We start from the raw sequence: 22,037 nt of genomic DNA, 5'->3' as shown, positions 1-22,037 counted from the left end.
GCCAGTATCTGTAATCAAAAGTCAGAGATTTCAATTTGAGAATATCTCAGCTCTGTAGGTCCATACAATGCAAGTGAATGGTGACCAAAACTTTGAAGCTCCAAAAAGCACATAAAGACAGCATAAAAGTAATCCATATGACTCCATTGTTTAAATCCATGTCTTCAGAAGCGATAAGATAGATGCGGGTGAGAAACAGATCGAAATGTATGTCCTTTTTTACTATAAATTCTTCTCCATGCTCAGTAGGTGGCAATATACCTGAAGAATGTGAATCACCAAAAACAAAAGTAAAAATGGTAAAATGGTAAACAAGTATTTAAATATTGATCTGTTGCTCACCCCCACCTATCATATAGCTTCTGAAGACATGAATTAAACCACTGGGGTCTTATGGTTTACTTTTATGCTGCCTTTATATGCTTATTGGGAGTTCAAAGTCCAAAGTTCACTAGCATTGTATGGACCTACAGAGCTGAGGTATTCTTCCAAAAATCTTCATTTTTGTTCAGCAGAAGAAAGAAATTCATACACATCTGGGATGGCATGATGGTGAGTTAATAATGAGAGAATTTTGTTTGGGGGGAAATTATATCTTTTGGGAAACATATCTGAGAGCTCCATTAAGACTGAGCATTAAAACTTTCCCCTTAGTGATGTTTACATTTTCAAAACAATGGACCCCAAACAATGTTTTAAAGGTTGTCATGTCAAGTTTAATTAAATAAGTCAGAGTGTAGATTATGACATAATGGACAATAACCATTGATCTACAATCTGTTGTCCTTGCAATGCCAATACAAGATTCCCAGCCATGATGCAGTGCTTGCATGATGTCATCGGCTACATTGACAAAGATGTGTCAGTAAGTTTTATCAATCATGGGGTATGCTATCTGTACGCCCATTTCACAAATGAACAAAGCAAATTAAACCTCATCTTCTGGCCCATTAACACAGGGGTGAACCCAAGGATTTAGACTTTTCATCAAAAAGTAGTGTCAAAAAGTCCCCGTTCTACTTGTCTGATATTTTGTGAGCAGTGAGTTTAATTTGTTGATTCGTAGCTGCAGTTGATTCCATTGGGTTTTATAAACACATTAGCCCATTAAAGGAATTAAAATCACTCGATAAAGCAGGAACCTCACAATGTCTAAAAAAGTTCATGTGATTAAAATGGAATACATATAATAATTGATTAAAAGTGCCACGTTGGTTCCCACTTAAGACCTTTGCTTCTTAATTATTAATTCCTTCTATTAGGCAACTTACTCTGAACTGGGTGTGAGGGCCCATGCAATGTTAATGGCAATGCATAATTATGCAATACATAACAGACGTAAAAGCTATATATCCACAGTGGGCATGTCAAGATTTGGACATTTTTATTTGGGTTATAACATTGTTTCATCTTCAAGAGGGTCTTAATGGATAAAGGAGTTGAGGGTCCTCTGTCACAAATGCGATGGTGACATCATACATTAATTCTAACAGAAGACACACATGAATATCAGTGATGTATTAAAAACTATAAGGAGTCTTGCAGTCAAATTTCATAAAATGCAGCAAAAGCTACCTTCAAAAGAAAATATAGGTTAACCACTGAGTCTGTCAACAAGGGAAATACATACGGCTTTAGAATTAGACACTAGCAGACATGAACTATATGCAGTGCATTGTGTGATAAATTATACATTATGTTTATGCCAGCATTGAAAGATTCTTCAAGCTCTTGATGGTGCCTGAAGCAAATATGGAACTGCAGCTCAATGGACTCACTGGAGAAGTTCGTCTTTCATCTTGAGATGTGCTTCAAAGCTTGCTTCGAACAGAGCAAACTGGCAATCAAAACTAATGTGTAACCGGGCAGTTGTACACTTCACAAAGCTCATCATCAGAACAGCAGCTGGGATCACACAGAGACAGCACTGTCTCCTCATATCAAGCATACAAGGTCTTTGGAACATGCTATTTTTTTCCATGTTAGAAGCTCTGACTTTGGGGAGATGCTTTGAAAATCTTTAATGTCTTGCATATGGCAAGTGAGAGGACATGAAATATAAATATTCATACTTTAACAAAAGATCCATGTTTCATAAGGCTTCATACTGTAGGCATACATTCATGGTGTAGTAATAATGGAAAAAAAAATAAATTAAAAATAAAAACAAAACAAATATTCTTGTTCAACTCTTCTTCTTATAAGACTAATTGGTAAAGGCAGCAAAGTCCTTTGTTCCAAATACTTTATGCTCCTTTTCTTTCACAATTCCAGGGTTCCCACTATTTTTGAACAATGAATTTCAATGACTTTTTTAGGTATTTGTGATAACAGAATACACATTTTTAGACCGGTTTGCAAATTAATCATTTAGAACAATCTGTGAAACTTTTCGATTGATCCGTTGTAAAGAACTGACACTGACAACTGGGACATACTCTACACATAAGCAATATCAATATCTAATATATTTTATAGCAAAGAGAAACTAGAATATATATATAATCTCTTTAGAAATGTCCATGTTATTGTTTGATTTTGTTCATTTCCATGACTTTTCCAGGCCTGAGAAACACAACTTAAAAATTCCTTGATATTTACAGGCTTTCCATGACCTTAGGAACCCTGCAAGTCACATCAAATACAATAAACACAATGTACGGTACATTTAGTGAATCTGCTTAAATATTCAACAACATACGTACCTTTGCATTAAAGGCAATTTGGTTTGCTGTCAAGAGTCACTTTTTGCTTTTCTCTAGAACAAATGCAAAGATGTGAGTTATACATTACAACATACAACTTTTAAATCCAGAATAAAATGTTCAGATAATAAAGAATATTGAGATGCTGTGGTTACAAGGATTAAAAACAACATGGTCAAAGACATATGTCACTGCTCCCAAATATAAAAATGAATTGAAATTATAAATTCATAATCAAAAACTTTTGATTATGTATGACTTTCCTTCTTCTGCTAAACACGAATGAAGATTTTTAGAAGAACATCTCAGCTCTGTAGGTCCTTTCAATGCAAGTGAATGGTGACCAGACCTTTCAAACTCCAAAAACCACATAAAGGCAGCATAAAAGTAACAAAACTCCAGTATGTCTTCAGAAATTATATAATAGGTGTGGGTGAGAAACAGATCAATCGTTAAGTCTTTTATTACTATAAATCTCTGCTTTCACTTTTACTTTCACATTCTAAAATGGAAAGTGGAGATTTACAATAAAATTAATTGAAATATAGATATTTTTCACACCCAAAGAGATTGTATCACTTCAGAAGACAGCTGGAGTCATGTGGATTACTTTTATGCTGCCTCTGTCATATTTGGAGCTTGAAATTTCTGGTCACCATTCACTTGCATTGTATGGACCTACAGAACTGATGTGTTCTTTCATGTTAAGCAGAAGAAAGAAAGTCATACACATCTGGGATGGCATGAAGGTGAGTAAATAATGAGAGAATTTTCATTTTGGGTGAACTATCCCTTTAAAAGGCCTCGATAACTAGTGCTTCTTAAACACATTTAAATGTTTAGATACAGTGCAAAATGCTAAAACAAGATTGAGTCAGTAATTCTGGGAAAATATTTGACAGCACATGATATATATATATATATACACAGATTACATTTCCCACATCATACATGATTGGTGTTTGTAACTCCGGTTATATACAGTATAAAGGAGACACAATGTGGCATGGTACACATTGCAGATCATGTAATAATACACAAAATGAGCACTAGCAGGGCGCCCAATCAAAGTCCAAAAAAAAAAAAATGGATGTACTTTTACATCTGCCAAGCGTTTCCCATTTCTGTTGGACACTGGAGGGCTGCCATGCATTTTGAGGTCTGGTATGGATTATACATTTTGATTTTAAACAGGCAGCTTTTAGAAGACTTCCTCTTGGTTTAGAATAGTTTAGATCAGTTTAGCTTGGGGGAAAACAATTGTAAAATCTTCTTAAGTCTTTTGGAAATTTAATTCTGGTTGGTTAATTTGGAAGAATTTGATTTTAAGCAAACAAAGAGTCAAGATTGATATTACAGGAGGACATACTGTATGTGAGATACTAAAAAATCACAGCTGTGAAATGCAAAGTACAAACAAAACATCCAGCCTCCATAGAGTAATTCAGATGTTTATGCCACCATGGTGGGTAAACCATAGAAAACATTAAATCGACTTCTCTCCATCTCTCCCAGTTATTGCATGAGAGATATAGACATTAAGAAAATGGGGAACAAATGGCAGATTTAATGGCTAAATTTACATAGAGAAGGAAAACATCCTGCAGAGTTGGTATATGGTGTCCATCATATGCAGAAAAATAGTGTGGTCATATCCACCCAGGAGGCCTTGCTGCATTTATTAAGCCTATAGGCTATAGCCTATAGAATTCAAGCATGGACAATAGAAACAGGCAGAACAAACAACCACTCTGCAACAATGGGCTTTAAAGCCTCAATTCTTTCAAAAACAAATTAACCCAGTCTGGCAACCAAATTTATCAGGTGCATTTAATAGGAAGACATCCAACATTAAAAAGGAACTTATATACAGGATCAGTATATGTCAGTATATCAGTAGAACACATGATGTCTATGATGCTATTTAGCAATCTAGGCCATGGTGAAATTTAAGGAAAGTTAGTACATGTTCCCTTTACAAAAAGCTTCACTAAGATGTTGCACTGCTAAGCGCTACGGGGAACAGCTTTAGCTGTGAGCCGAGCTGAATAATGTGTGGAACACGTCAATGAACATTGACCGGAATTTATAGCCTCGGCTGATGTAATCATTAGATGCACCTGAGGCCAGGCTATAAATGGATACGTCACCAGGTGTCATCAGAAACTCTTTTTTCAGAGCAATTCTGTTTCTGTGTGTTTCACAAACCCTGTCAAAACTTTCTTTCCTCTGTTAGAAGTTAGAATCAGTTAGGCAGTGTGCAGTGAACATTGTTCTCTTCTGTTTAGAAAAAGAGAGAATGACTGAAAGCCGCAAACAGTGCGTGTTCCCCTCTTCTCGCTCTATAGATGATGCTCTCGCGTTGCAGTAGGGCGGGTGCGAGCACTGCGATTTGCTTTAACAGGCAGAGTGCGTCGTGCTCGCCTCGCTTGGTTCCGGGAGTCAGCACTCACGGAAAAAAAAATCGTTCATGGAGCTCTTGCATGGATTTGGCTGAGGAGCAAGAGACGGGTTGATCCCTTTCTCTCACTCTCTCCCCAAACCCAGCTGGTCCTTCACACATGATCTCGTCGCTTCTTCGGATCATGAGGTGGATCGCGATTCTCTTCCGGCCTCGAAGCTTTCCGTCCATGATAAAAAATCTACGGAGGAATTGCTCGATGTTGTTACTTCATGCGGTTGCCAGATTGGACTGGCCACGCTAAAAGAGACCTCCAAACGCTCCAAACGCCCAAATTAGGGGATATATTTTATCTTCCAGTCTAAGAAAGGGAACGCCTCATGGGTCTCTTCCCTTCTTTGATAACCTCCATGAAGAGCTTTTTCGCTCATGGAGAACCCCTAAAAATAAATAAATAAATAAATAAAATATATTATATATATATATATATATATATATATATATATATATATATATATATATATATATATATATATTTTTTTTTTTTCTTCCGTGTTCGCGATACACTCGACGCCATTATATTCGACTATCGTGGGTGCTGAGGCACGGCGCTATTCAGTGATGCCGCCGGTCAAGAGACGCTTATGGGCTATCTCTGCCGGGCTCGGCATCGCCACTTAAGATGCCCTCTCTCCCTCAAAGCCTTGTAGGACAACCTCCACTTTAGTGGGAAGGGCTTATCAAGCAGCAGGTCAGGCTGGTGCTGCTCTGCACACTATGCTGTTTTACAGGCGTACCAGGCTGACCCCTGGATCGACCTGAGTGTGGGTTCTGGCGCTTGACTAGCAAGCCGCAGACCCGCCTGGTCCTGACTGAAGGGAGGCTCAAAAGCAAAGCGTGGCGAGTCGTGCTCCTCCTCCCAGGGATTGCGGACAGTCTCGCGCCTCGCCAGCCCCTGAAGCAAGACCCAAGAGAAAACCCTGACGCTCTTGCACCTAGATTAGGGGTAGCTCCCTCGGACGGGCGCGTGCTTCACTTCACCCCTCCCGTACCCCTCGAAGCCCCTCCATTCCCGCCACCTCTGGGTGTTTCGGGTTGCAGAGGCTTCCATCAAAATTGGGTGTTTTCGCTGTTCCTGCATTTTATTCAGGACGCGAAACACCCGACAACCCCTCAACAGGAAGTGTTAAAATATAATACCCATCTCAGAGATCCTGGCAGCGTGGAAACTCCTGCCGGATATATTCTTTTCTGTGGGTCTTATAAGGGCATCAGGATTTAATTCACTCGCCGCTTTTCCGTGTTTCAATGGCGTGTTCTCACTACCGTAAACCGGATTTCTTTTTTTGTAAAAACAAAAACTCAATCTCCTGGTTAAAGGGGCCATGGTATGTGTTCCCCTTCCAGAGAGAGAGTTAGGTTATTACACTAAATACTTCCCGTTACCCATGGAGGGTGAGGGGTGGCATCTGGCTTAGATCTTAAAGCTTGAACTACCCGTGGGTGTTCAAGTCCAAGATGATGCCTGTCAAGACGGTCGTGTCTCAAGCCCTACAACTCGCTTGGCTGGTCACCATCGATCTTATGACGCACTTCTATACTTCATTTAGAAGTTCTGCCACAACATGGAAAGTTCCTGAGGTTCACTTCCGGGGCTAAGCCTTCCAGGGTCAGGTTCTTTCACCCAGCCTAGCCCTTTTACCCACACATTCACAATGCATGATGTAGCTGGCTCCTTGCGACTCAGGGCATCTGCATTCTGAATTATGTAGACGACTGGCTGATCCTAGCGCAGTTCCAGGAACTGGCAGTTCAGCACAGGGACATCGCCTTAGCTCATCTGTTTTTCTGGAGTTGAGGCTCAACGCCAAGAAAAGCCGCCCTCTCCCACTCAGAACACTGTCAATCGGGGCATCGTATGGAGTTCAATCACAATGCGGGCACAACTGTCTCCCGCTAGTATTGAATCCATTCAGATCACCCTGAGCAAAGTCAGGCTAGGTCAAGGTTGCACTGTTATCAGTATCAACGATTTCCAGGTCTCAGGGCGAACGCATCCACGGTGATCCCTCTGGACCTTCTGCTCATGAGACCGTTTTTTGTTGTGGCCAAAAGCCAGGGGATTTCTTTCAAGGGCCAAAACCCCTAGGCTAAATAGGGTTACGCACCTCAGGCTTCGTTCCCTTTCTATGTGGTTCAGACCCCGGTTTTCTGCCTTGGGTCCCACTCTAGGTGCGTCTCGTTGTCGCAGGCTGCTAACGACAGACGCCTCCCTGATGAGCGGGTAGCGGCCTTAAGTGGTCGTCCAGCTTAAGGGGATAGGAGGGTCGTCAGCTCGGTTGTCACAGTCTCTGTCTCGGGTTGATGGCTGTATTTCTGGCCCTGAAATACCTCCTCCTGAGGCTGCCATGTCTTGGTGCGGGTGGACAATACAGCGGTAGCCTCTTACATAAATCATCAAGGAGACCCACGTTCTTGTCAGCTGTATTTCTGACACTTTGGGTTCTCCTTAGGGCCCAGGGCAAGCTCCTGTCACTCAGGTCAGTTATATCCCTGGATGCCCATATATGGGAGCAGATTTATGGTCCAGACAGAAAATACCAACGGGGGAGTTAAGAACTCCACCCTAAGGTAGTAGCTGCTCAGAGTTCGCTGGCCGAACAGGGCTTGGTTCTCGGATCTAATCTCTTCCCTCAACGGCTCGCCTTGGGCGATTCCGAACAGGAAGGATCTTCTATCTCAGGCACAGGGCAATATTTCATCCCTGCCCCAAATTGTGGAATCTTTCATGTTTGGCCCCTAAGGGTACCAACTGAGGGACACAGGGCTCTCTCCTGAGGTTATCGAGACCTTCTTAAATGCCGGGCTTTTTCCACTTGGAACAAGTTTGGGTGAGATCTTAGGGCGGAAGAGGACCTCTTTGCCTCTATGAATAGCGCAATGTCTCCTCTACTTCTCCCTGAGTCACCCAGCCCCCGGGTCTGGAAGTTAAGTCACATATATGACCCACAGCGCATCTGTATGCGTTTCTTTCCCCGGTTTCTCTGCTCCCAGGAGTCTTGGCCAATGTTCACCAGCAAGGGTCTTGCCTCCTACTTATGGCGCTGCGCTGGACGAACAGGATATGGTTCTCGGAGTTAATATCTCTCCTCTACGGTTCGCCTTGGTTGATTCGAACAGGGAGCACCTTCTTTCTCAGGCTCAGGGGACATATTCATCCCCGGCCCGAATTGTGAAACCTTTCATGCTTGGCCCCTGTAGGGTACCAACTGAGGTTCGCAGGGCTTTCTCCTGAGGTTATCGAGACCATTTCAAGTGCTAGGGCTCCCTCCACTTGGAACTGATCTGGGTAGATTTTACAGGGCAGAAGAGGACCTCTTCGCCTATGTTGATAGCGCAATGTCTCCTCTACTTCTCCCTGAGGGGGGGGGGGGGGCTGATCGTGGTGGCGCATACATGGCACTAATGTGCCTGCATGCGTTTTCCTTCTAATAAGTTCATATTACAGAACCAGCTAACTGCCAGTTTGCTTCAGTTTTGGAGTCTCTGTAGAAAGAACTGTCAGCGGGCACTTGCCTCACCACTGCCAGGTTCTATGTGGCCTCCACTTCGGTTTGCCATGCCTCGGTGGGCGGGTGGGCATCCTTGCTAGGACCTCTTCATAGGGTAAGACCCCCCTTTTTAAAACCTCTAGAGTCAGCGTTTGGTAGACTTCTGACTCTCAAGATGGTTTTTCATATGGCAATTACGTCTCTAAGGAGACTTGGGTACCTACAGGCTCTGTCTCTTTTGCCGGCCTGTTTTGAGTTGCCCCAGGTAGGACCAAAAGCATTCTTTTGCACCCTCACCCTGACTACCTGCACAAGGTGCCTTTCTCTAAGCCTTCTGCTCCCTGCCGTTTGTAATGCCGGAGCAGCTAAAGACTACTCAGACTTTGTCCAGTCTGTGCCCTTCAGAATTATGTCCACTGCATTTGCTAGTGGCGTAAAGTCAGGGCAGCAGTTCTTCACTTTGAAGCCGTGACCGAGTTGTCACTTTGGGTGAGGGACATTACTGCCCGGGCCTACGAGGCGCGCGGTCAAGCTTCGCCAGTAGGTTTTAGGGCGCACTCTACCAGAGGGCTCTCCTCCTCTAAAGCCTTGGCTAGAGGTCTCCCTCTGCAGCAAGTTTGTGGTGCGGCAGGTTGGTCCTCTCCGCGCACATTCATTAAACTTTTATAGTTTGGATGTTCTTGCCACTCTGGGCTCTTACGCCCTTGAGTTGACACCGAACAAGTTTGTGGTGCAGCAGGTTGGTACTCTCCGCACACATTAATCAAATTTTATGGTTTAGATGCTTTGCTACTCCGGACTCTTATGTCCTTGAGTCGACATCTCAGCCCATGCCTGAACAAGTTTGTGATGTGGCAGGCTGGTCCTCTCCGCACACATTCATCAAAATTGAATGGTTTAGATGTTTATGCTACTCCGGGCTCTTATGCCCTTGAGTCGACATCTGAAGCTCATGTCTGAGACCTCTCGCGTTTTTGTGAGTACACTGCACAACCGTAGGGGTCCGGACAGCCCTAAGTGCGGCGGCGTGGGTATTGCGTTCCCCGTAGCGCTTAGCAGCGCAACATCGTAGTGAAGCTTTTTGTAAAGGGAACGTCTCGGGTTACATGTGTAACCCTTGTTCCCTGAAAAAAGTGGAACGAGATGTTGCGCTGCTTTGCTGCACTGGGACGTCCCAGGACTGCTCTTCAAAAAGAAGTATCTGACGACACCTGGTGATGTATCCATTTATAGCCTGGCCTCAGGTGCATCTAATGAGTACATCAGCCGAAGCTATAAATTCCGGTCAATGTTCATTGACGTGTTCCACACATTATTCAGCTCGGCTCACAGCTAAAGCTGTTCCCCGTAGCGCTTAGCAGTGCAACATCTTGTTCCGCTTCTTTTCAGGGAACAAGGGTTACACATGTAACCCGAGACGTTCAGTGTATTAGTGGTTTCTTTATAACTGCATCATGAACGTGTTTCAGGAATTTGGGCCGTGGTCTCATACCAGGCATTTAGGAACCTACCCTTTAAACACGTAGCCAAGCATGACCGTATTCCACACTGCTTTGAGGACATCTCCTCCCTCTTGGTGTCCTGAAAACATAAATCAGAATCTCATCCTTTGATATAATTACATTTCAATGCAGTATGTTCCACATTTAGTGAAGCTGTCAAGTTACGCCTTAAAATGATATATTAAAGTCAAGCTAATGCAGTTTTTGAAGTGAAAGGAAGTAAATATGCCTTTTACTCACACACTATCACATGTGTGCTATATAAATGATAATCTATACAAAAATAGTTTGTTTAGGACAGTTTTGGGATGGGAGGGGGGCAGAGGTATTGCAAGGGGGCACAGAATACTGACCCATCCTCAAATCTTGTTCACTTTCACACATTCAACAAAAATAGTGAAAATACACATAAGAACCGATGTGCGCAATTTCTTTTCCTCAGCCTTTTATCCTGCCTTGTTTAAACTTTCGCCTGGCACCACAGCGCATCCTGCACGCCAGCTCTAGACAGCCCAAAGCGTTGGTGTCAGGTGCGCTCCTGTAAACAAGGTCATTCTTGCTTGCGCACCAGTTTCAAATGATTGACGAGGTGAATTAACATTTACATTTCTGACTGTTCCTCACACAACACTATCATATGGCTTCAGAAGAATTTAAGTCTAAGGCACGACTGTTATGGACGACTTTAATGGTATTTCTATGTGTGATTTCGGAGCTTGGACAGCCACAAACACGATCCTCTCATCCCTCAATCTTGTAACACTGTACAAAAAAAAAGTCATGCTGATTTTGAACGACGAGGGTGAGAAAATGATGTCGGAAAGGTCCGTTTTTATTCAAGTTTATCAGTATCATTAATCAGGTGCAAATTATTGTCCAGAGGTCCTGACTGCTACCGAAAGAACACAGACAGCGCTGTCACGTGATACTTATTCCTTTCTTCAGCGCTGGCTAGGATGCGACAATCAGAGTAATTTATTATTACTGGATGATTTAAAAATTGACTGTTATAGAGACTACTGAAGCTAATCTCCATTCATAGGTATGAATCCTTGCAATTATCTAGATAACAATCGCTATTCTAGAGTAAAATTGTCTCCAATGAGATATAACACATTCTGATATAGTAATTCATTATGAAGTAATGTGGTATTCACAGGGTTTTAAGGTGAGTATAAGATGGATGATTTAATGAGTAAAATGTAGCTCCCTGACCTAAAACTTTAGCCTACACTTAACCAATAGTGTCCTAAAAGATAAATGAGAGGTGAACAAAACTCACATCCTTGCCATTAACCAATGCCTAAACCGATAGTGTTCTAGAAGCAAATTTAAGATGAAAAGCACATTTACTGAAGCAAATACGTCATATCGGGTCCCTTCTTTGGCACTTTCACTTCACTTTCACTTTAGTTTTTGATTGGGCTGAAGGATGGGTCTCCGAGTCAAAAGTTCAACACTCTGTCAGGTGAGCTAGAGTAGACATTATTGGATTATGCAAGCACATTTGCTGGGACTGTAATACAAGCTTTAAAATGTATAGTTTTTCAAATTATGTATTAGAGTAAAAGTGTTGTGATATAATAACATAGCAGGGTATGAGTAATAGAGCAATAAATAAGTGTTTATAAAGTCAAAAACAGCCATAGTAACTGTGATTTGTGTGAAAGTGAATAAAACGCACATTTGTTGTAGCAAAACATAGAAAGCGGCACATAAAATTCTGATTGCTAAAATGTAGTTAATTCAATGAGACTAGGTTGCTTTAATGTTATGAGTAAGTAATTTAATATTTGACTCAACTGATTCATTAAAAAACACGTTGTTGTTGTCCACTGAAACAATGGAATTTAACAAGAACTATTTGTTCTCTTAAAAGGTTCATACAAAAACACTAAATAGTTTATGAATGAAACACCACTAGTTCAAAACATAGTATTGGGAGCAGTGCAGAGGCCGGGGATATGCTTGATATTTTTAATTGTTTTGGAACTAGATGGAACAAAAAATTGTACATGTATGAATCAGAGAATCAGGAGAAACTTCAGAAAAAGAAAAAAAAAGTACACTAACATTAACAGATATGTGTAACAGGGACTAACGATACAGAGGTAATATTTTCTTAAGTGGCTCAACGTACAAAACCTGTGCGTCTCCAACTGATTAATGACTATCCACTCCCTAATAAACAGTAATTGAATGGTCTACTGCAAAGGGTCTGAAAGCCTGACAGAGCTGCTCGCGGCCCATGGTATCGTCTGGGGTTGATTATAGTTGACCTTGTGTCAAGCCCACTTCGAAACAGTGAGTCTAAGCTGGAGAACTATAGCCAGAGAGCAGAGCAAAAGATAAATTAACAGATACTGTATTGACACCACAAAAGGAGATTGATTATATGATCAATATCTATTTGATTTTTATCACAAAACTCTGTGAAGGAGGAAGACGATTGATCAAACATGCCAGGACACATCGGCATATCTAACAATATTAACTAAGAAAAACTGCTTAGGTGACTGATTGTTAAATCCAAAAAACAATTGCTTCATTCGGCTTCAATCCTTGTACAATCTGAAGGATTTATTGTAAACTATGCATTAAAGTAGTTGTCTTAACATCAATTCAATCAATCCTTAGGCACCGTTATTGTGATAAGAGGTAATAATAATTAATTAGTCAAATTAATTACACTTATTAATTATGATTATTTATATTTAACTGCCCCAAGAAGTTACAGTCTAAATCGACTGACAAACTTCTGCAGATATTTTAGTCTTTTTTATATGTGAATCTAACATAAATATTGATTCCTATTATATCATATTAAATAGTATAAACTATTTGACTATAACATTAAACAAGTTAATTCAGATGTTACCACAATCAGCGAATTTTAAGGTTACCTGACAGAAATGTTGCCGTTTTTACAGAGTACAAAAATTTCTGTCAATAATCTTAATGTTTAAGTGACAGCTGAGATTTTCTTTTATCTATGAGGCTGGAGGCAGAGCCTGTTAAATCAATTCAAAAATGACATTATTTTTGCTAAGAAGGGTATTTTGAATAAAATACAATCTTATAATTGAATCTGTTCATCAATAACTAAGAGCAACTATGGTAACAGTAGCAGGAGGCAATGCAATTCATAACAACGTCAACGATGAGGTAATATCATTTATTTTGATGCATGACTCCTATTTAGTGAATTAAGTGTTTTAAGAAGCCTCCCTATATATTGTGCTTTCTCATATTACATGCTTTTCAACATTAGAGGTTCAAATTGATGAGCATGCTCTGATTTCTCATCCAAGTAGTATTTTTACATTATGATTGCTTTTGTCATGATAATTTATTATTTACTTACTTAAAGAAAACCCAGTGTGGAGGCAGGGGTGTGATCAAGTGCTGATCTGTGGAGAGTGAGGTCCAAGAAAGCTGACTTTGTGATTTGGAAGTGTTCCACTGAAAAACGAGGATTTGTGTTAAATAAAGACTGAATAATTGGAATGAAGTACACCGTCTCATGCTTCCTCATTCCCTGGAACTATTTGCTACAGTTGTGCCGAAACCTGGGAATGAGGAAGATCGTCATCATGGAGTCCTCGCCGCTGGCCAAGATCATCAAAAACCTCGCTGGCATCCACCAGATACAACATCAGTCCCTCCTGGAGCTGCGGTCGGAACAGGAACAATGGTTCCAGGCCCAGATGCAAGCCCAGGTGGAGAACCGGCAGGTGATCCGGAACTTGCTGCCACAGGGTGGTACTCCAGCAGCAACCCCAACCATGCCTGCTGTGCCTCAGATCATGCTGGCGAAAATGGGGCCACAGGATGACCCCGAAGCCATTGTAGAACTTTTCGAGCATGCAGCGGAGGGGTCGGGGTGGTCCCGCACGCAGTGGGTGGTCTGTCTGTTGACACTGTTTTTGGGGGAGCCTCAGCTTACAGCACAACAGCTACCTGTCGCAAGTTTGCTGGAGTACTCGGACCTGAAATGATCCATCCTGCAACGGGTTGGCCGTAACCTAAAACAGCACCATCAGCATTCAGCTCTCCCTCTCTTTTCCCCTTACCCATCCCATACTGTTCCTGTCCCAACCCCCCGGTGAATTTAGGGGGTCATTTTCCTGAAGCCTGCTCCCCAGATTGATTAAACCACTCAAGGGCCTTTTGAGGTCACACGGTGAGTTGGGGAAGTAGACTATGAGCTAAATCGAACAGATAGAGGTGGAGCACTGCAAATTTACCACCTGAATCTCCTAAAAGTGAGAGGTGGCACCTGTGACTTTGGTGACGGTCATCACAGAGAGGGCAGAGTTAGGTCCAGAGGTGAAATCAAAAACTGCCATCAAACAATCCCCAGTTCCCTGTGGAGACCACCTCTCACCGTCCCAAGTCAATGAGGTTTTCAGGTTGCAAAAGGATTTTTCAGATGAGTTTTCATCTCTACCCGGTCACACGAACCTCATAGAACACCACAATGAGACGACTCCAGGAGTGGTGGTACATTCCCACCCAATCGGTTACTGGAACACAAGAAATAAAGTGGTCCAGGAAGAACTCAGGCCATGCTCGATATGAGTGTGATCGAGGTGTCCCACAGTGACTAGGCCAGTCCGGTGGTTTTTGTACCAAAGTCTGACAGGACAGTCCAGTTTTGTGTGGACCATAGAAAAGAAAACACGGTGTCTAAATTCGACCCAATGCCTTGGATGGGTGGAAGTATGGTATCTGTGTTTCCACTTGGGTCATGGAAAAATGCATCCACAAATTAATAAAACAATAACTGTTGTGGCTTATCTGAGACCCAAGACCAAAAAGGAGGTGAGACAGTTCCTGGGGCTGGCTGACTATTATCGTAGGTTTGTACCTACATTTTCAGATGTCACCAGCTTGCTGACTGTTCTCTCTAAAATGGGGACACCAGACCCAGTCCAGTGGAAGGAGCTGTGCAAACAGGCGTTTCCACAAGTGAAAGCTGTATTCTGTGGTGGACTACTCTTGCATTCTTCTGACTTCTCTCTCCCTTTTTTGTTACAGATGGATGCATCGGACAGGGGGTTGAGGGCTGTATTATCCCAGGTAGTGGAGGGGGAGGAGCGTCCCGTGCTGTACATTAGTCAGAAGCTCTCAGTGTGAGAGAGGAAGTACAGCACAATATACAAAAAAGTGCCTGGCCATCAAATGGTCTGTCCTCACCTTCCGGTACTACCTGTTGGGAGTGCCTTCACCATCTGTTCAGATCATGCCCCACTCCAATAGCTCCACCGTATGAAGGATACCAACACACGGATCACACATTGGTATCTGGCTCTTCAGCCCTTTAAATTCGAGGTGGTCCACAGACATGGGCGCAGAATGGACGATTTTCTCTCTCGGATTGGGGGGGGGATTCGGTTGCAGGCTGGATGGTCCCCAGCCTGAGTTGGGCGGTGTGGATATGTGGAGGCGAGGGAGTGATCGAGTGCCGATCTGTGGAGAGAGAGCTCCGCGGAGTGGTTAAGGATTTACACCTGTGCTAACACCTGTTTGTATTCCCAGTGAACTGTGACACGGAGATAAAAGAGAGGAGATGGCAACAGGCGAGACAGAGAGCCGAGCTTCAAGCTGTGTGTGTGTGATTTGGAAGTGTTCTGCTGAAAAGTGAGGATTTGTGTTAAATAAAGATGTGGCTGCCATTGTAAAATATATATACTCATTTATGGTAGATTAAGAAATGACAACTCACTATTAAATGCACAGGCAGCCTAACAATAACTCATCGCAAAATATCTACGCCATAATATACAGTACATGTTACTGTCAGATTCTTATTAAATCTGCTCAAGGGTTATACTCTTGCATTATGATGCTGGACAATAAACATGGCTGAACATGAAAAGAAAAGTGTGCCACAGCTATGTGTGCAATGGGAATAAAAGCCTTCAACACAAGAATATTTATTGGACATTGTTGAGTGCTAGGGAGTGTGGTTAATGGTTAACATTTCATTCTAAGCAAGTCCTGCAAGATTAGCACTTTCATGTCTTTAGTACAGAGAGTGTGAACAGTCATAAAAAGGAGCCCTCATCTGCTCTTGTAAATCAAATCATGTTTTGAGTGGTGATGATGATTCTGCCAATTATCTGAGGTTAGGCTGGTGAAAATTACCACTCTCTATTACACATAGTCCAATCTCCTTGCAGGACTAAATGTGATAAGGAATGAATTATACTATTGATGAGGTCCTTAACAAGGTAATAACTACACTACCCACTCAATAATTATTTCGATAAGAATATCTTTATTAGGAAAATGCAGACTACAGCAAAAATCGTAGCACCAAAACAATACCCGGTGGTGTAATTGCTTTTGTCTGAACTTATAGTTTTCATTAAATGGAATGCTGTGTGTTATTGATTGTTTAAATAAGACTTGATATCTTTCTGTTTCAAAGCACTGTGAAATTGCATGGCATTGTAATATTCCAAAGCATTGTTTTTTATGTTCATCAACATTATGAGAGTCACACTACAGTGGTCAAGGACTATTGGACCAAAATAAGTGCTTTATCTAAATGGACTCATTTCTGGGGTTAGATCACAGGCAAAGAAGAAAAAATAAAGTTCTGCTTCCCTCCTCATGACAGCATCTATTATGTGACAGAACAGAGTAGATATTAAAGACTTGTGGTATGTGTATCAGTTTTAGAATGTGCTGTAAGCATTTTTTTTTTTCATGGAAACGTATGCAAAAAATGTCCTTCTCCCTGAAAGTTATCACTGAAATAAGTGTCCTGAGATATTTCACCGGTCTCTGAGACAGCACTAGATTCTGTAAACACTAAACAAAAATGGGTCTGCGGGCCACAGTCTCTAACATTTTCTGCCTGTCAATCATTTTGCGCATTCCTGTAGTATTGTAGCTGCAGCGAATTATCGAGGCTTAATGCAATTTTTATGTCATGTTGTTCATAAGAGTTGTCAGTTGAGGGTGCTATTTATCTGCAGTTGTTTTTGACAACTGTTTCTGCTTGGTGTCAGTCTCAAAGCTCATTTTGTATCTTTGGAGTGCAGGTTTTTGGAAAAGGGGGCATGGCTAATTCAGTGGCTCAGTCTCGTGGGAGTAGAATGGATAAAATTGCTTACAGCACAGATAGTCACATCAGAGTTTCTGCAAAAACATTCTGGTGCCGGTCAACATGTATGGGAAAATGAAACTTTGCCAGACAAATTGGAAAAAAATCCAGTCATCTCATTTTGGTATTTAATTTACACAGTAACATGATGGATGATGCATAATAATGCAATATGGGTTAATAATGACAGAATCAAGTCAAATGATAAAAATGTGTTCATTATAGTTACTTTTCCATTCTTTTTATATATATATATATATATATATATATATATATATATGTTTTGAAAGGCCGTCATGGAATCAGCTTGTAATTTAAAAAAAAACATTAAATTATTTTGGGGAAAAACTAAATAAATGTTTTAATGCAATTTACCACATATGTTCTCATTTATAAATAAATATTAAAACAACAAATCATTAGTTTGTGTTATTTACTTAATTTCTCACCTTGGCAATTTTTTTTCTGACTATTTTCCTTGTGTTTTGCTGTGTTCTCTACAACTTGACATTCACATAAGCCTGGTGTCATTCTCTCCATAAGACGACAATGCAAGGCTGTTTTAGTGCGATTCTGAAATTACAATATTCTCAGGAATAATCATTAATGCAGGCTGCGTTTGCCCATGTGTGGCATACAATGCGCTGTAGTCACTGAGTAGAACTTTGGGAAGCTTCGGGAAAGTTTAAACCTCTGTGGCAGCGAAGCGCTGCTATCATTGGCATGCAATTACACTGTACACTTGTAGCATCAACTAAAGAGTTAATATTTTCACTGGACATTGTGTCCAACAATGTTTGAATGTCAGACTCCAGGACATTTTAATGGTCAAAAACCCGGAATTACCAGCTAACGGAAACCCTGAGTCACATACTGATTTGTAAGCTCCATACCTTAACCTTTGGTTTAGCTAATGACTTGTCCCCACTATCTCCATGGCTGTTGAGTTGTGGGTCTCCTTCTGGCTCCTCCATATTTGTGGTATGTTGTGAGATCTGTTGACAGGAATTGTGTTTATGTTTACTAGGTTATGGCCTGAGAAAATGGTCAAAGCACTGAAGTAAATTTACTTCATTTGATCAGACATATTCAGATAAAAAAAAAAAATAATTATATTAGGGTGCACCTTATTGATTCTAGAAGATGATGATCTTCGTGTAACAGCTGCATTTGGATGATTTGTGAAGTCTTTGGCAGGGCTATTACAAAAACTCTCTGGTTGGGGATTTCTGTGGTGATTTTGCTCATCCTCAACTTCTTTGAATTCCATCTGTTTGCAAAGAAAATATTTAGCTTGTTTTCAGTACTTCTCCCAAGTTTAGAATGTTTTGAAAATATCACCCTTAACAAAATCATCCGCGTATTCCCAAACAGGAAACAATGGATGGCAAAGGAGTTCCAGATCCTTTTGAGAAACCGCAACGTAGCCTTCAGATCTGGAGACAGAGAACAGTACAGCGCTTCCAGACACAACCTGAAGAAAGGTATTGAATGTGCTAAGGCCACATACAACGAAATGATTGAGGACCACTTCACCAAAAGGGATCCAACACGTGCCTGTATGTGGCAGGGCATTCAGAACATCACCAACTACAGCAGCAACAAAGACCCACCTATAGGCAACAATGCCTCGCTGGTGGAGGACCTTAACTACTTCTTTGCCTGCTTTGAGGAAAAAGGATCAGACAATATAGCTACACCCCACCCGCCACCACCGATCAATTACTTACCATACAGACACAGGAGGTAAGGCAAATTCTTAGCAATGTAAATGTTAAAAAGGCTGCTGGGCCTGATGAGATTCCAGGAAGAGTGCTCAGAGACTGCGTCCATAAGCTTGCAGAGGTGTTTACTAATATCTTCAATCTCTCCCTGTCCCAGGCTACTGTACCTGCCTGTCTGAAATCAGCCATAATTATAGTAGTGCCAAAACAGACCAACACCAGTTGCCTGAATGACTGTAGACCGGTGGCACACACACCAATCATAGCAAAGTGCTTTGAAAGACTGATTTTAAAGCACATCAAATCCACCCTTCACCCCACCCTGGACCAGCACCGGTATGCCTACAGAGCAAATAGATCCACAGAGGATCCCATCACCACAGTTCTCCACACTGCACTGACCTACCTTGAACAGAAGGGGACATATGTGAGGATGCTTTTTATAGCCTACAGTTCTGCATTTAACACTATTTTTCCCAGCAGGCTGGTCACCAAACTGATTGACCTAGGTCTTTGTAACTCCCTGTGCATGTGGATCAAGGACTTTCTATCTAACCACCCAGAGACAGTCAGACTCGGTCCCCACCTGTCCCAATGACTGAAACTCAGCACCGGCGCACCACAAGGCTGTGTGCTGACTCCCCTCCTCTAATCCCTTTACATATATGACTGCATACCAACACATCCCACAAACACAATCATTACATTTGCAGATAACACAAAAGTGGTGGGACTGATCTCGAACAGGGCCGAGACAGCCTACAGAGACGAAGTCTGCAAACTAGTAGGATGGTGAACTGAAAACAATCTTTCACTGAACTTAAAAAAAAACTAAGAACTCTTCATAGACTTTAGGCAACAACGCGAGGACCTCGCTCCTCTAATCATCAAAGGAGAAGAAGTGGAGAGGGTTTCCAGCTTCAAGTTTCTAGGAACCCATATCACAGAGGACCTCAAATGGACAATAAACTCTAGTACCCTGGTCAGGAAGGCTCAACAGCGGCTCTATTTTCTAAGACACTTCGGAAAACCAACCTGTCTGTGAAGTTGCTTGTGTCCTTCTACCACTGCTCTATAGAGAGTGTAGTAACATACTGTATTACAGTATGGTATGGCAACTGTTCAGCAGCAGACAGAAGAGCTCTCCAGAGAGTCATAAACACAGCCCAGAAAATAATTGTTCTCTGCCTGCCCTCACTGGAAGATACCTTCAGATCACACTACCTCCGCAGAACCAGCAGCATTCTGAAGGATGAAACTCACCCCTATCATCATCTCTTTTCTCTGCTGCCATCTGGAATGTTTGAGCAAGGTGAGTAATATGCTAGTCTCTAGTTACTCTCTAGTTACTGTTCATCGCTGTTGGAGCTTGTGACTGTTAGATGCAGACCTTTTTATCTACCACGGGAATTCACCACTGTTTGCATAACCGGAGTTTACATTCCCCCAGCTAACGCTAAGGAAGCTCTGTGAACTGTATGGGGCTATGAGCTGAACTGCAGAACAGCTCACCCCGACGGACTGTTTATTGTCGCCGGAGATTTCAACCATGCAAATCTCAAGACAGTGCTCCCTAAATTCCATCAGTATGTGGACTTTGCAATGAGAGGGCTGAACACGCTTGATCTTGTTTACACAAACATCCCAGGCGTGCACGGCGGAGCCCCGCCCCCACCTCGGCTACTCAGACCACATCTCTGTTATGTTAATTCCAGCATACAGACCGCTCGTCAGATGCACAAAACTGCTTCAGAAGCAGGTGAAAACCTGGCCAGCAGGAGCCATCTCTGCTCTTCAGGACTGTTTTGAGTGTACTGACTGGCACATGTTCAGGAGGCTGCAACATATGGCGATTCTACCAACTTGGAGGAATACACAGCATCAGTGACCAGCTACATCAGCAGGTGCATTGATGATGTCACTTTCTCAAGACCATCACCACACGCTCCAACCAGAAGCCGTGGATGACTGCGGAGGTGCGCACGCTGCTGAGGTCCGAGACTCGCCTTCAGAGCAGGCGATAAGGCAGCCCTAAGAACAGCTAGGGCCAAACTGTCACGGGCAATCAGAGAGGCAAAGCATGCACACGCCCAGAGAATCCACAGTCACTTCCAGGACAGCGGTGACACGCAGCGCATGTGGCAGGGCATCCAGGCCATCACCAACTACAGGACAACATCAGTTGCCTGTGACAAAGATGCCTCCCTTCCAGATGTGCTGAACGACTTCTACGCTCGGTTTGAAGTGCAGAACGACGTGATGGCGAGGAAGTCCACCCCTCCTCCCAACGACCATGTGCTCTGTCTTACCACGGCAGATGTGAGGAAAACTCCACGTAGAGTCAACCCACGGAAGGCTGCTGGACCAGACAACATTCCTGGCAGAGTGCTCAGAGGATGTGCAGACCAGCTAGCAGATGTTCTTACCGACATCTTCAACATCTCTCTGAGCAGCGCCGTCGTTCCAACATGCTTCAAGGCCACCACCATCATCCCCATGCCAAAGAAGTCTTCAGTGTCCTGCCTCAATGACTACCGTCCCGTCGCACTTACACCCATCATCATGAAGTGCTTCGAGAGGCTCGTCATAAGGCAGATTAAGACCCAGCTGCCCCCCTCACTAGACCCACTGCAGTTTGCGTATCGTTCAAACCGTTCAACGGACGATGCCATCACCACAACCCTCCATCTGGCCCTCACCCACCTAGACAATAAGGACTCATACGTTCGAATGCTGTTCATAGATTTCAGCTCAGCATTCAACACAATCATTCCCCAGCACCTGATTGGAAAGCTGAACCTGCTGGGCCTGGACACCTCCCTCTGCAACTGGATCCTGGACTTCCTGACTGGGAGACCTCAGTCAGTACGGATCGGGAAAAGCATCTCCACCACCACCACACTGAGCACTGGGGCCCCCCAGGGCTGTGTGCTCAGTCCACTGCTGTTCACTCTGCTGACTCACGACTGTGCAGCAATGCACAGCTCGAATCACATCATCAAGTTCGCCGATGACACGACCGTGGTGGGTCTCATCA

General features: G+C 42.6%; 1 protein-coding gene across 1 annotated transcript in view; it reads right to left on the bottom strand.

Moving 5' to 3' along the window:
• Positions 1-2,726: 2,726 nt before the first annotated feature.
• Positions 2,727-22,037, bottom strand: part of LOC127656737 (doublecortin domain-containing protein 2) — a 66,368-nt gene continuing 47,057 nt past the window's right edge. The window contains exons 9-12 of the mRNA XM_052145213.1: positions 18,403-18,546; positions 18,170-18,271; positions 10,169-10,238; positions 2,727-2,758 (exon numbers count right to left, since the gene is read on the bottom strand). Of these exons, the coding sequence (XP_052001173.1) occupies positions 2,742-2,758; positions 10,169-10,238; positions 18,170-18,271; positions 18,403-18,546 (333 nt within the window). The 3' untranslated portion in view covers positions 2,727-2,741. The remainder of the gene's footprint in view (positions 2,759-10,168; positions 10,239-18,169; positions 18,272-18,402; positions 18,547-22,037) is intronic.

Source organism: Xyrauchen texanus, chromosome 16, assembly GCF_025860055.1.
Source record: "Xyrauchen texanus isolate HMW12.3.18 chromosome 16, RBS_HiC_50CHRs, whole genome shotgun sequence".
NCBI lineage: Eukaryota > Metazoa > Chordata > Actinopteri > Cypriniformes > Catostomidae > Xyrauchen > Xyrauchen texanus.
The sequence above is the reverse complement of the archived record's forward strand: the minus strand, read 5'-3'. Positions and strand labels throughout refer to the sequence as shown.